General features: G+C 49.0%; 1 protein-coding gene across 1 annotated transcript; it reads left to right on the plus strand.

Annotated features, from left to right (window-relative positions):
• Positions 1 to 12,334: 12,334 nt before the first annotated feature.
• LOC142785697 (uncharacterized) lies at positions 12,335 to 13,321 on the plus strand. The gene is made up of 3 exons (XM_075883898.1): positions 12,335 to 12,566; positions 12,626 to 12,725; positions 13,090 to 13,321. The coding sequence occupies exons 1-3, from the start codon at positions 12,379 to 12,381 to the stop codon at positions 13,189 to 13,191; spliced, it is 390 nt and encodes a 129-aa protein (XP_075740013.1). The 5' UTR covers positions 12,335 to 12,378; the 3' UTR covers positions 13,192 to 13,321.
• The last annotated feature ends 558 nt before the right edge of the window (positions 13,322 to 13,879 follow it).

Here is a 13,879-nt window from a genome sequence, read left to right on the forward strand (position 1 = left end):
GTGAAGACTCGAGCTACAGGCAAGAGTGTGTGTGTCTACCGCCAGCGAGCGAAGACGCGTGGCAACAGCTGCACGTGGGAAGCCGACGTGGTACCGGCGAAAAAGTTTGGTGCTTGGAGGGCGGCCTATTGAAGACGCGAGGTTTCCTGGAAGAGAAACTTCGGGCGCAGCGGAACGACAACAACGCTGGACTTTGGGTGAGTGATTCTCGTAAGTGTATCATCCAGACTTTTGTTCCAAGGACTTTGGACTGAATAAGTTTTCGAACTCGTTAGTCATAAAGTGTCTTGGTTGTTCAATGCATGGGACTGTATTGTAGTGCGTATTGTTGTTTGTGTCCGTTGTTTCGAGTGTGGCTGATTGTACTGTGTAGTAATTTGTTTGATTGGTGACATATCGTATTCAGCTAGGGTCGTGTGTGCGTATCTGTGTATCGTTTTGATTTGGCATAATTGAGAATATAATTTTGTTTTGTTTATCAACTCTCGGCTCTGACTTGTTCTTTGCGTGACAGCTGGCGTCCGCTGGCGCACCAAATAGGACTACTTCTAAATTGTCCACGCTTTCGTGGTGCGGTTCGGGGGGCTCATACTTTGGCCCTTGGAATTAGCCCGGCGATCGCCTCCCTAATTAACGGGACCTGTTTGATTGATTGATTGATTGATTTATATGTGGAGTTTAACGTCCCAAAACCACCACATGATCATGAGAGACGCCGTAGTGGAGGGCTCCGGAAATTTCGACCACCTGGGGTTCTTTAACGTGCACCCAAATCTGAGCACACGGGCCTACAACATTTCCGCCTCCATCGAAAATGCAGCCGCTGCAGCCGCGATCCGAACCGAACCAACGGGACCTGTGACACAGGGAAAGAGTCACTGAGGGCATTATATATAAAGTATTGTTAGTGAAGCAAATTTCAGATTTTATACAAATAATTATTGGAGTATCACGAAAAAAAACAAGAAACAGTATGAAAAACAAAAAACCACACTGCAGTGTTTTAAAATTATGACCTATTATACAGAAAAGAAAGATTACTGTGACACTAAGAGTATGTAGCTATAACGTTCGACTTTTTGTGCTTCCCTAGACAGATAACGAGTCAACGCGTCACGGAAAGTATTTGTGTGAACTAAACTTGCTGTTTTCATTAGCAGGGAGTTGCAACATCAAAAGCCCGTGGAAGTGCTGAGATATCAAATTCACGTGCTCACCCGTAAAAGCGAGAAAAGCTAAAATGATTATGAAGCCCGTGTGACGTAGTGTCGTTTCAAGCATGCCAGTGTTCTAGATCAGTAATTGAATTTGTGAAAGAGTATCAGCAAGACTACGTTATGGCGAGTACTTAAATGTTGCAAAAAAAAGTTCAAGTTTGATTTGTGTGGTACCAGGCTGATACTTGTAATTGTTGTAAACTAAGTGGCCTGCCCTGTTTTGAACTCCTTCTTATATGTCGATCAGGTATTTCTGGTAAGGGGACCAAATAGGGGAGGCGTACTCGAGCTGAGGGCAAACCAGAGTGCACGAGGTATGCTAGCTTACCTATATTCGGGGCCACGCCGCGGTGGTTTAGTGGCTAAGGTACTCGGCTGCTGACCCGCAGGTCGCAGGATCAAATCCCGGCTGCGGCGGCTGCATTTCCGATAGAGGCGGAAATGTTGTAGGCCCGTGTGCTCAGATTTGGGTGCACGTTAAAGAACCCCAGGTGGGAAAATTTCCGGAGCCCTCCACTACGGCGTCTCTCATAATCATAAGGTGGTTTTGGGACGTTAAACCCCCCATATCTATCTATATTTGGAGGAGCATGTGTTATATTTCGACGCAGGTATCCCAAAGATTTGGAAGCTTTGGTTGGTACGGAGAGGTTGTGGTCAGTCCAAGAAAGATTGGAAATGAATGTAAATTCCAGGTACTTGCAAGAGTGTCTTTATTGATATGAGATGGATACAGTGAAGGTGTAGCTTTCCAGGTAATTGACATTACTTTGCCTTTGGACCTGTTTATTGCCATTAACCATGTGCAGCACCACATACTTATATGTTCTAGGTCATCCGGAAGAGCCAGATGATCTTCTCTCGGTTCTATTAGGTGACAGACTATGAAGTCGTTGGCAAATACTGGTACAGTAGAGGACATGTTATGTGGATGATCATTGATGAATGTGAGAAAAAGTTAAGGACCGAGGACGCTTCCCTTTGGTACACCAGACAATACTTAATTTGAGAAGGATGAAAACTTGTTTGCAATGGTGAAATGGTGACGATTAGAAAGAAAGCTCGGCAGCGATGATAAAGCGATAATAAGCTCGGGAGCGATGATTAAAGTGATAATGTCCTGTTTAAGAGCTCACAGTTTGCAAATAAGGCGGCAGTCTGCGACATGGTCGAACGCCTTGAAAACGTCAAGAAAAGAACAGCCATTTTGTAGGTGCTTGTTCAAGTTTGTGTGTAAGTATGTTGTTATTTCAAGCAACTGTGTTTCACAGGATAGACCCTTTCTAAAACCATGCTGATTATGAAAAAATAAGTTGTAAATTTCAAGCTATCTGCACATCTACGAGGCGATATTGTGTTCAAGTAACTTACAAGAAGTGCATGTGATGATATTCGCGTTAGGTAAAACATGAATACATGCTGCGCTCATAGCGTGCTCGTGGCTGTTTTGATAGCTCCACATAAAACAAATTTGGAATTTCATGACGTGACAGGACGACAAACGCAGACGACACGTCTAAACATAATAATCATGAAGTGTGAGTCGCGTAAAACAAGACAACACTCTACGCTCGTAGCTTGCCCGAAGCCCTTTCGCTAGGTTCACATATACCAAATTTGGTATTACGTGAACTGAATAGACGACGAAGGTAAATGCCACGTTCGTACTTTATAATCACGATATGCGTGTCTTGTAAAACACGACTACATTCTATGCTCATGGCGCGCCAACGGCCGTAACGCTTGCTCCATATATACCAAATATGTTATTATCTGACATTAATAGACAACGAAGGCAAATGACACGCACAAACACGATAATCATGACGTGTGTATAATGTAAAACATCACCACAAGCCACGCTCGTAGCTTGCTCGCAGCCATTTTGCTAGCCTCATATATAAAAGATATGGTATCGCGTGACGTGAATAGACGATAGCGATAAATGACTCTTTTCCGAAAATGATAATCATGTTTAGAAAGTCATGTACTCTATATATACATCCGCCTCGCAACGTTGTCGTGTTTTTAAAGTAACATATCAACCTTCCTCATTCGTGCTTCGGATATCGAATATAACTGTATGTGGGATCTGCGAATGTTTTTATGGTAATTTTTTTCTATCTAACAGCATTTCTCAGAACACAGCTGTATAAACGCTGCTCTACCAAGTTCAAATGCAGTTGGTGCGTTGGTGAGCCTTGAGCCTATGATGAGTTTATGTTTTTTTGTATATAATGAGTATTGTCACGGGGTCGTGACGTGGCCGAAGACAGGAGACTTCGTGTTAGGATTTAACTGTTTATTTGGGCGAACCTGTGCCCGGTAAACTGAAAGTCCAATTACAGCAGCAGTCTCGCACAGATAGCAGTCTCGGACTGATAGCGGCGAACGGAGCGTCGGCCTTCGATCAACAACTGACAAGCGGCGAAGCGCGTCGGCATTTATACCCTTGCCGTCGAATGTTCTAGCGCTATCGCTGGCGGCGGCGTGCGTTCCAGAACAATCTGTACCATTCGCACAGTGGGCGTGATCTTATCGAAATGATCTACTACAGTCCGGAACCCTCTAGAAAACTACAGGCGTGGTTTGCGCTGAGAATCGTGTGGTGTTTTGGGACGATAACAAAAACTTGGGAAATGGAACGTGGCATTGCCCCCCTCTGAAAAAGGCATCGTCTCGATGCTTTAACTAAAGATGAAGGTACAATAATAATGCAAGAAAGTACAATGAATAAATTACGATACAACAATAATACAAAAAAACACTGGTTCAGTTTGTTAACGCGCATGAAACGGCTTGAGGCGCGCGACATGGACGACTTCAGGTCGCGATCGGCGTCGTTGAGAGTTCGTAATGCCGTCGGGGACAACCTCGTAATCAAGTGGGCCGAGACGTCGAACCACCCTGTACGGTCCGAAGTACCGTCGCAGAAGCTTTTCACTTAGTCCACGTCGGCGTATCGGCGTCCACACCCAAACACGTTCACCGGGCTGGTATTCCACAAAGCGTCGTCGAAGGTTGTAGCGGTGGCTGTCGGTCGTCTGTTGATTCTTGATACGGAGCCGCGCAAGTTGTCGGGCTTCTTCGGCGCGATGAAGGTACTCGCTCACATCGATGTTTTCTTCGTCGGTGACGTTGGGTAACATGGCATCGAGCGTCGTTGCCGGGCTCCTTCCGTAGACCAATTTGTATGGAGATATCTGCGTCGTCTCCTGCACCGCCGTGTTGTATGCGAAGGTCACATACGGAAGAATGGCATCCCACGTCTTGTGTTCGACATCGACGTACATTGACAGCATGTCGGCGATCGTCTTGTTAAGCCGCTCGGTGAGGCCGTTGGTCTGTGGGTGGTACGCTGTCGTCCGGTGGTGGTTTGTTTGGCTGTATGCCAAGATCGCTTGAGTTAAGTCGGCAGTGAATGCCGTTCCTCTGTCGGTGATAAGGACCTCCGGGGCGCCGTGACGTAGGACGATATTTTCGACGAAGAACTTAGCTACCTCGGATGCACTGCCTTTTGGCAGGGCTTTTGTCTCGGCGTAGCGGGTGAGGTAGTCGGTAGCTACCACGATCCACTTTTTTCCGAAAGCCGACGTCGGGAACGGCCCCAGTAGGTCCATACCAATCTGCTGGAAAGGTTGGCAAGGTGGATCAATTGGCTGCAGAAGTCCCGCTGGCCTTGTCGGCGGTGTCTTGCGTCGCTGACAGTCCCGGCATGTCCTCACATAACGAGTGACGTCGGTGGTAAGACGCGGCCAGTAGTACCTTTCTTGTATCCTCGCGAGCGTGCGAGAAACACCGAGGTGCCCTGCCGTCGGATCGTCGTGAAGGGCTTGCAGAAGTTCTGGTCGCAGAGCTGAAGGCACCACAAGGAGATACTTAGCCCGAAGCGGTGAAAAATTTTTCTTTTGTAGAAGACCGTTTCGTAGAAAAAACGACGCAAGTGCGCGCTTGAATACCTTCGGGACTTCGGCGGTCCTGCCTTCGAGGTATTCTATTAGGGCCCTAAGTTCCGGGTCGGCCCGCTGTCGTTCAGCGAAGTCGTCGGTACTTATCGTTCCCAAGAAGTAGTCGTCATCCGGGTCGTCGGGTAGCGGTTGGTCGACAGGCGCACGAGAGAGACAGTCGGCGTCGGAGTGTTTTTTGCCGGACTTGTAAATGACAGTAATGTCATATTCTTGAAGTCTCAGGCTCCATCGTGCGAGGCGACCTGAAGGGTCCTTCAAAGTGGCTAGCCAACACAAGGCGTGGTGGTCGCTTACAACTTTGAAGGGCCTGCCGTAAAGGTATGGGCGAAATTTCGACGTAGCCCAGATGATGGCGAGGCACTCCTTTTCTGTTGTGGAATAATTTGCTTCTGCTTTGGATAGCGATCGGCTGGCGTAACTAATAACCCTTTCCAGTCCGTCGGCCCTCTGCACAAGAACGGCGCCAAGACCTACGCTGCTTGCGTCAGTATGTATTTCTGTCTCGGCGAATTCGTCGAAATGGGAAAGTAACGGAGGCGTCTGGAGGCGATGTTTAAGCTCCTGGAAAGCGTGTTCCTGTGGCGTTTCCCACTTGAACTCCACGTCGGCCTTCGTAAGGTTAGTGAGAGGATCGGCGATGCGGGCGAAGTTTTTCACGAACCGCCTATAATAGGCGCACAGGCCCAGAAATCGGCGCACGGCTTTCTTGTCAGTGGGCGGCGGGAATTCGGCGATGGCGGCTGTTTTCCGTGGATCAGGACGAACTCCAGACTTGCTGATAACGTGCCCCAGAAACAAGAGCTCTTCATACGCAAATCTGCACTTTTCTGGCTTCAGTGTAAGTCCGGAAGTCTTGATGGCTTGAAGTACAGCTTCAAGGCGCCGAAGATGCTCGTCGAAACTCGAGGAAAACACGACGACGTCGTCCAAGTACACAAGGCAAGTCTGCCACTTCAATCCTGCCAGTACTGTATCCATAACGCGTTGAAAAGTTGCAGGCGCTGAGCAAAGGCCGAAGGGCATCACTTTAAACTCGAAGAGGCCGTCCGGTGTTATAAACGCCGTCTTTTCTCGGTCTCTTTCGTCGACTTCGATTTGCCAATAGCCAGTCTTGAGGTCCATTGACGAAAAGTACTTGGCGTTATGGAGCCGATCAAGTGCGTCGTCTATTCGTGGGAGAGGATACACGTCCTTTCTTGTGATTTTGTTCAGGCGGCGATAATCGACGCAGAAACGTAGGGTCCCATCCTTTTTCTTCACTAACACCACGGGGGATGCCCATGGGCTCTTGGACGGCTGGATAATGTCATCCCGCAGCATTTCATCAACTTGTCTCTTCATGGCCTCACGTTCTCGCGTCGAAACCCTGTACGGACTCTGACGGAGTGGTCTGGCATTTTCTTCGGTTATGATGCGATGTTTCGTGATTGGGGTCTGCCGAATTTTCGATGACGACGAAAAGCAATCTTCGTATTGCAGAAGCAGGGCCTTGAGCTGCTCTTGCTTATCGTTCGGAAGTCTGGGATTGACGTCGAAAGCTATGGGAGGGGCTTGGTTCCTCTGAGCAGGTTCCGCAGAATCGGCGAGGGCGAAAGCACTGGTGGCTTCGACAATTTCTTCGATGTATGCGACCGTTGTTCCTTTGTTCACATGTTTATACTCATTGCTGAAATTTGTGAGCATAACTGTTGCTTTGCCTCCCCGCAACTCTGCAATTCCTCTTGCGACGCAAATATTTCGGGTGACCAACAGATGCTGATTGCCTTCAACGACGCCTTCGAAGTCAGGTGATTCAGGAGCGCCGACTGAAATAATGACGCTTGAGCGAGGCGGAATGGTGACTTGTTCTTCCAGCATATTCAAGGCATGGTGTCCAGACGGCGTGCGCGGTGGTAGTGCTTCTTCTGTGGATAACGTTATCGACTTTGTTTTTAGGTTGATGACAGCACCATGGAGGCATAAGAAGTCCATGCCAAGGATGACATCTCTCGAGCAACGCTGTAGGACTACGAAGTCTGTTGGATAAATACGGCCGTTAATGGTGACTCTGGCTGTGCAGATTCCTGCAGGCGTTACGAGATGACCTCCGGCTTTGCGGATTTCAGGGCCTTTCCAAGCTGTCCTAACTTTCCTTAACTTCGCGGCGAACGACCCACTGATGACAGAATAGTCGGCTCCAGTATCGACGAGAGCGGTCACACTGTGGCCGTCGATAAAAACGTCGAGGTCGCTAGTTCGCCGTCTCGCAATACAGTTAGGGCGTGGCGTCGGGTCACGGCTGCGTCGGCTTGTTCCGCTGCTTGCATGTTTCGTCGTCAGGCCACCTTCGGTAAGTGAGCTTTCGCCATCAGGGCTTTGCCTGGTTGGCCTTGTGTTCGGAAAGCTCCGTCGCGGCGTCGTCGTCGTCGGAGGATCTTCGGTAGTTCGTCGCACAGCAACCGCACCTCCACCGGTTGCTGCCCTTAGTTTCCCGGATACGGGCTAGGAGACCGGCCCCGCATTGGGCCAGAGTACTGTCGGTGGTGCGGTGACGTGCGGCGGCTGGGCGACGGCGAACGCGAAGGGCTTCGTGGTGTCCACCGAGATCCTGTCAGGTAGTCGGCGATGTCACGTGGTCGTTCTCCTGGCTGTGGGCGCGGTGCATTGACGGCGAAGCCACGCAATCCCATCTGTCGGTACTGGCAACGGCGGTATGTGTGTCCGGCCTCGCCGCAGTGGTAGCAGAGCGGGCGATGGTCAGGGGTGCGCCAGACGTCAGTCTTCCTCGGTGCACTGCGCTGGGCCGCTGGCGAACGGTATGACGTCGGTGGGGGTGGTGGCGGCGGTGGCGTCTGTCGACGGAAGTGCGACGGTTTGGCGTGGACGGGGAGGAGCGTTGTGGCGCAGTGCAGCGGCGTAGCTCATGGCTTCCGGCTCGGGCAGCGGTGCGTGGGGAATTTGAAGCGATTGCCGAACTTCTTCTCGCACAATGTCGGCGATCGAATCCACTTGAGGTTGCGCCGAAGGCAACAGTTTTCGCAGCTCTTCCCGCACGATCGCTCGGATCGTTTCACGCAGGTTGTCGGAGTCACTGGCTTGAGCAGCAGCGCATTCTGGAGTCAGGCGACGATTATATTGTCTGGTGCGCATGTCCAGGGTTTTTTCGATGGTGGTCGCCTCGGATACAAATTCTTGGACGGTGTTCGGTGGATTCCTCATTAGTCCCGCGAAGAGCTCCTGTTTGACTCCTCGCATGAGGAAACGAACTTTCTTCTCCTCAGGCATGTCTGGGTCAGCGTGACGAAATAGGCGGGTCATCTCCTCTGTAAAAATTCCAACCTTTTCGTTTGGTAGCTGTACCCGGGTCTCTAGTAGAGCAGCGGCCCTCTCTTTGCGAGCGACGCTCGTGAACGTTTGAAGGAATGCGCCGCAGAAAACATCCCACGTTCGGAGCGTGGACTCCCGATTTTCGAACCAGGTCCTTGCGGTGTCTTCCAAATAGAAGAACACACGACGCAGCTTTTCTTCATGGTCCCAGTGGTTGAGGGCGGCCACACGGTCGTATGTTTCCAGCCAGGACTCCGGGTCTTCGAACGATGACCCATGGAAAATTGGTGGTTCCCTGGGTTGATGCATGACCATCGTGGGCTGGGACGCTGCGGTTGTCATTGTCGCTGCAGTCGCGGTCATGGTCTTCGTCTTCCGCGCCTTGTCTGGTAGAAGCCCGTACTCCGGTGGTAGCCCTTGCTGTCGGCGGCTTGTTCGCTGCTCCTGGTTGGTGTCGGTGTCTTCTCCGCGACGTGGGCTGGGTTCACGGCTTGACGGGGGCGTCCGGTACATGAACGAAGCAGCACCTCCACCAGATGTCACGGGGTCGTGACGTGGCCGAAGACAGGAGACTTCGTGTTAGGATTTAACTGTTTATTTGGGCGAACCTGTGCCCGGTAAACTGAAAGTCTAATTACAGCAGCAGTCTCGCACAGATAGCAGTCTCGGACTGATAGCGGCGAACGGAGCGTCGGCCTTCGATCAACAACTGACAAGCGGCGAAGCGCGTCGGCATTTATACCCTTGCTGTCGAATGTTCTAGCGCTATCGCTGGCGGCGGCGTGCGTTCCAGAACAATCTGTACCATTCGCACAGTGGGCGTGATCTTATCGAAATGATCTACTACAGTCCGGAACCCTCTAGAAAACTACAGGCGCGGTTTGCGCTGAGAATCGTGTGGTGTTTTGGGACGATAACAAAAACTTGGGAAATGGAACGTGGCAGTATCATTGCTTTCAAACCAGTTGACCAAGGGCTGCAGTGCCACACTGCAGAAATGGGAAGTAGCAAGCCGCGAATTCTCCTATGGCTCCTCAAGGCCAATTCTTTATTACCCTACGCAAACTCTATTAGCTACACTGCTTTCCACTCATGAAAATTAATCGTATAAAACAAAAGGCAAGAAGGTTAACCAGTTCAGAAAAGCCAGTTCTCCACCCCACACATACGGACAGGAAAAGGAAGTTTTAGAGAGAGTGGAAAAAGTGAGAAGATAGACCTCCACATAACAGCAAATACACAAACATGCAATCAGTTACATGTACATAACACTCGCGTATGCGAGAAATCGCTGTTACAGCCACTTGTCTGTCAGTTTTTCTTAGAAACTACAGAAATTGTTTGGTCATCTTCAGCGGTGATGTTTTTCAGATGACATTGAAAATGGTTCCTACAGAGAGAGAGAGAGAGAAGAAATGTAGGATAGGTAGGAAGGCTAACTTGACTATGCGTCCATTTTGCTACCCTACACGTCGGGAGGGGGAGAGGGGATTAAAAAAAGAGAGAGAATAGATCCTACAGACATTCGTTTATTGTAGCGGTGCTGTACAACAGACCGCAGTGTTTTCCCTAATGTCTTATACCGGGCAGTGACAAAGAATGTGATGAAGCATATCCTCGCAACGAGAAGCATCGTAGAAAGTGTCGTCGGCCCTTACAATGCAAAAAGAATAATATTCAGAGAACGCCACGCCTAACTTATAAACGGTGAAGCCATGTGATATCGCTTCATTGGGCTGCAGTTGGCTCATAGACACTAATGGCCGAACTTAGAACAGGATTTCGAACAGGCTACTCAACAATCGACCACATTCATACAATCAATCAGGAAATAAAGAAATGCTCAGAATATGGCCAACAATCATACATAGCCTTCACAGATTACGAGGAGGTGCTTGATTGAGTAGAAATATCAGCAGCCATGCAGACAATGCGGAATAAGGGCCCCGATGAAGCATATATAAACATCCTTGAAAAAGTATACAGGAGATCAACTGATATCATAGGGCTTCTCAAAAAAGCCATAGACTACCAATCAAAAAGGGTGCGAGGCACGGTTATACAATCTCCCAATGCTATACACAGCGTGCTTACAGGAGGTTTTCAGAAGCCTAGAAAGACACAGTTTGGGGATAAGAGTTAATGAGGAGTACCGTAGTAACCTACGCAGAGCCAATGACAATGCATCGCTGAGTAACTTAGGGGACGAATTGCAACTCATGATAAGAAGTGAGACAATGAGAGCAGAAAGGTGGGTCTTAAAATTATTCCACAGAAAACAAAAGTAATGTACAACAACCTCGGCAGAGGGCAGTGCTTCGAGATAGGTGATAGTGCACTTGAAGTTGTAAAAGACTATGCCTACTTAGGGCAAGTTATAACCGCGGAGCCGAATCACGAGATTGAAGTAACTAGAAGAATAAGAATGGGGTGGAGCACATTTGGCAAACACTCCCAAATTATGACAGGTGGACTGCCAATATCTCTCAAGAGGAAGGTATATAACAGCTGTATCTAGCCGGTACTTAGCTACGAAGCAGAAACCTGGAGACTTACAAAAAGGATTCAGCCTAAAATGAGGACGACACAGCCAGCATTGGAAAGAAAACTGGTAGGTGTAACTTTAAGAGACAAGAAGAGAGCAGAGTGAATAAGGGAACAAACGGGGGTTAAGAATACCATAGTTGAAACTAGGAAGTGGAAATGGACATGGACCGGGCATGCAGCGCATAGACAGGATAACCACTGGTCTTTAAGGGTAAATACCTGGATTCCCAAAGAAGACAAGTGGGTTAGAGGAAGACATAAGGTTAGGTGGGCAGATGAGATTAAGAAGTTTGCGGGTATAAATTGGCAGCAGCGAGCACAGCACCGAGCTAAGTGGTGGAACATGAAGAGGCCTTTGTCCTGCAGTGGACGTAGTCATGCTGCTGCTGCTGATCATAGACAATATTGATGTTGATGATGAGCAGAACTCTAGTGGTGTTGACGGTTAGTCCGGTTGCTCAGGCTGCTTAGGGGAAACAATAGAAAGAGCGAGATTTCCTATGCCAGCCTTCGAAGGCTGCTGTCAGCGTCAGATCTAGCGAGTGGTGTGGTGTCTTTCTGTGTTCCTTCAAGAGCTCACCGAGTGATATCATTGGCGTGCTCATTTCCTACGATGTCCGCAAAGACTTGAAAGCGACCGAAACGTCTCGTGGTGTCCTTTCTCAAGGGCTGTCACTTGGTATTTTTTCTCAAGTGCTGCTGCACGACGTAGTACTGATAGCACAGATTGTACGGTTGCTTTCGATTCGCTGAAAATTCACCATTCTTGATGTGGCTGCCGAGTGACGAAACAAAGTGCAGTGCTCAGTGGTGCAATTATATACAAATTCCAAATCCGGACGGAGGCGGTCTGTCGGTGACGTCAAAAAATGGGCGGTCCGCAGCGGTTGCGAGGACGGAGGGAAGTGAACAGCCAATGAGCGAAATGAAGCCTCGCGTCATCATTTTGACGTGGACTTGGGGACCGTATAGCAAAGTAAAAAGTGTATGTAACGTGTTGAAAAATGTTTAACTACTATTAGTTATTATCAAATTGTGTTGGCACAAGTTTTCAAACGTTTATTAAGGAATACGGCACAATATAAACGTATTTTTCTTGTTATTGTTATGAAATAACGCTAAATTTAGCGGGACGGTACGTGGTGGCGCTAAATACAACCTCGTTTCAAGCAGTTACTGTTTTCATATCTCCTCCACTATACAAACCTAAACGGCGCAACTTTCGAAGTTGTTGGCTCAGTCGAGCGCAATCGTGGCGGAGGTCAACTGTACCAGTAGTAAACAGCAGCAGCGGCTCATCGGCGTTATCCGAGGCTCAGCGCGCGCTGGTGCTCGCCTTTATGGACGAACATCCCCAGCTCGTGGCGAATGCCATCGAGCTGCGGCACGGCGTCACTATCACCGACCGGTGGCAAGAGCTCAGCGACGCGCTGAACCATGAAGTGCCTGCGCAGGAATGGCAGGCTTGGTGGTGCAGGCCGGTGCACGAGGCCCGCCGTGACACCGCCGCCATCAGAGACGCACAAACGTGAGTGACCGTTGAATGGCACGGGCAATTTGTTCTGTGACATTAGTGTATATTTTCAGGGGCACTGTAGGGGGTTGGCTGCCTGGCTTCCGCGGCCGAGTTCTACAGTTGACTGGAATGACACGCTTCAGTGGCGTTTTTGGTCTCACCTATCAACAGGTAAGCACTCTGCCGCCGCAGTATCACGGGTTCCTGAGCGGTACCATGACAGAGTTTGATATCTGAAGGGGTGCCTTTAGCAGAACCTTGTTAAACGGAAATAAAGCACACGAGAAAGTAATCAAAAGTGGGTAGGTTTAACTAAAATATCAGCTTGCAGCCCTTGCAGTACAAGGGGTATTAATTTATTATAAAACACGCAATGACTGCGGGCAAGTGCATGCACTAAAATGGTAATACATGACATCAATGACCACTGAATAGCTGCAGAACATTTTCGCAGATGTTTAGTACTTAAGGTTGCAAAATAGCCAGAGTAACGAATACCCACTTTCTGAAAGATCGTGCTTACTACCCTTTCCAGCAGGCGAATCTTCCCACTGCTGCAGTGGAAATGGATGTGGAGGCCACTGAAGCGGCTGTAGATGGCAGTGACACAGTAACACGCAAGCATCTGAGAACTTAGTGCTTTATTGAGTGCAGGACTGGAACCTTGAGCAGGGCGACAAGGTGCTCAAGGTGAGTAGACCCTTTGTTTACATTTTACATAAGGGGCATAAGCATTCTCCATGTTCTATTATGATGACTGAAACCAACTTGGGTTGTAAACAAGAACTATGCATTGTATTGAGGGCATGGTATCGGGTATCTGCAATGATAAACTGCCGGGCAAAAGGTTGGTTAGCCCTGGGGCTCTTTCATGGTGAGAGATGCATTTGAGGACATTAATAAGAGCAGTTTCAACAAATGTTTGTAGGTCCGCACGAGGAGGGCATAGCTTGTACACAAAACTTCCCACTTTCAAAAGATGCCATCAGGCCAGTTGATCTTCAACTTAGGGGAAGTTGTTGTGTCCGTTGCAATTCTTGGCAGCAGGAGCAGCTTCCAGCCACGAGATGGTTAAGGGTTTACCGGCAGCTCACTTAAACATTTACACCATGACGATTCATCGCAGGTGCTGTGGGAGATGAAAAATCAACCACCCGCATCGCTTCTGCAGCACGGCGTGTGGCAGTGGCACAGGAGAAGGCGGCAGCGGTGCAGGAGGGCACTGGCCATGGCTGAGGGCTTTCTGCGAGAAAGGGATACGTAGTTTATTTTAATTTTTCGTCATGTGTTCAATGTTTTTTCTTGTCATCATTCATTATAGATTT

This window comes from Rhipicephalus microplus, chromosome 2 (genome assembly GCF_043290135.1).
Source record: "Rhipicephalus microplus isolate Deutch F79 chromosome 2, USDA_Rmic, whole genome shotgun sequence".
NCBI lineage: Eukaryota > Metazoa > Arthropoda > Arachnida > Ixodida > Ixodidae > Rhipicephalus > Rhipicephalus microplus.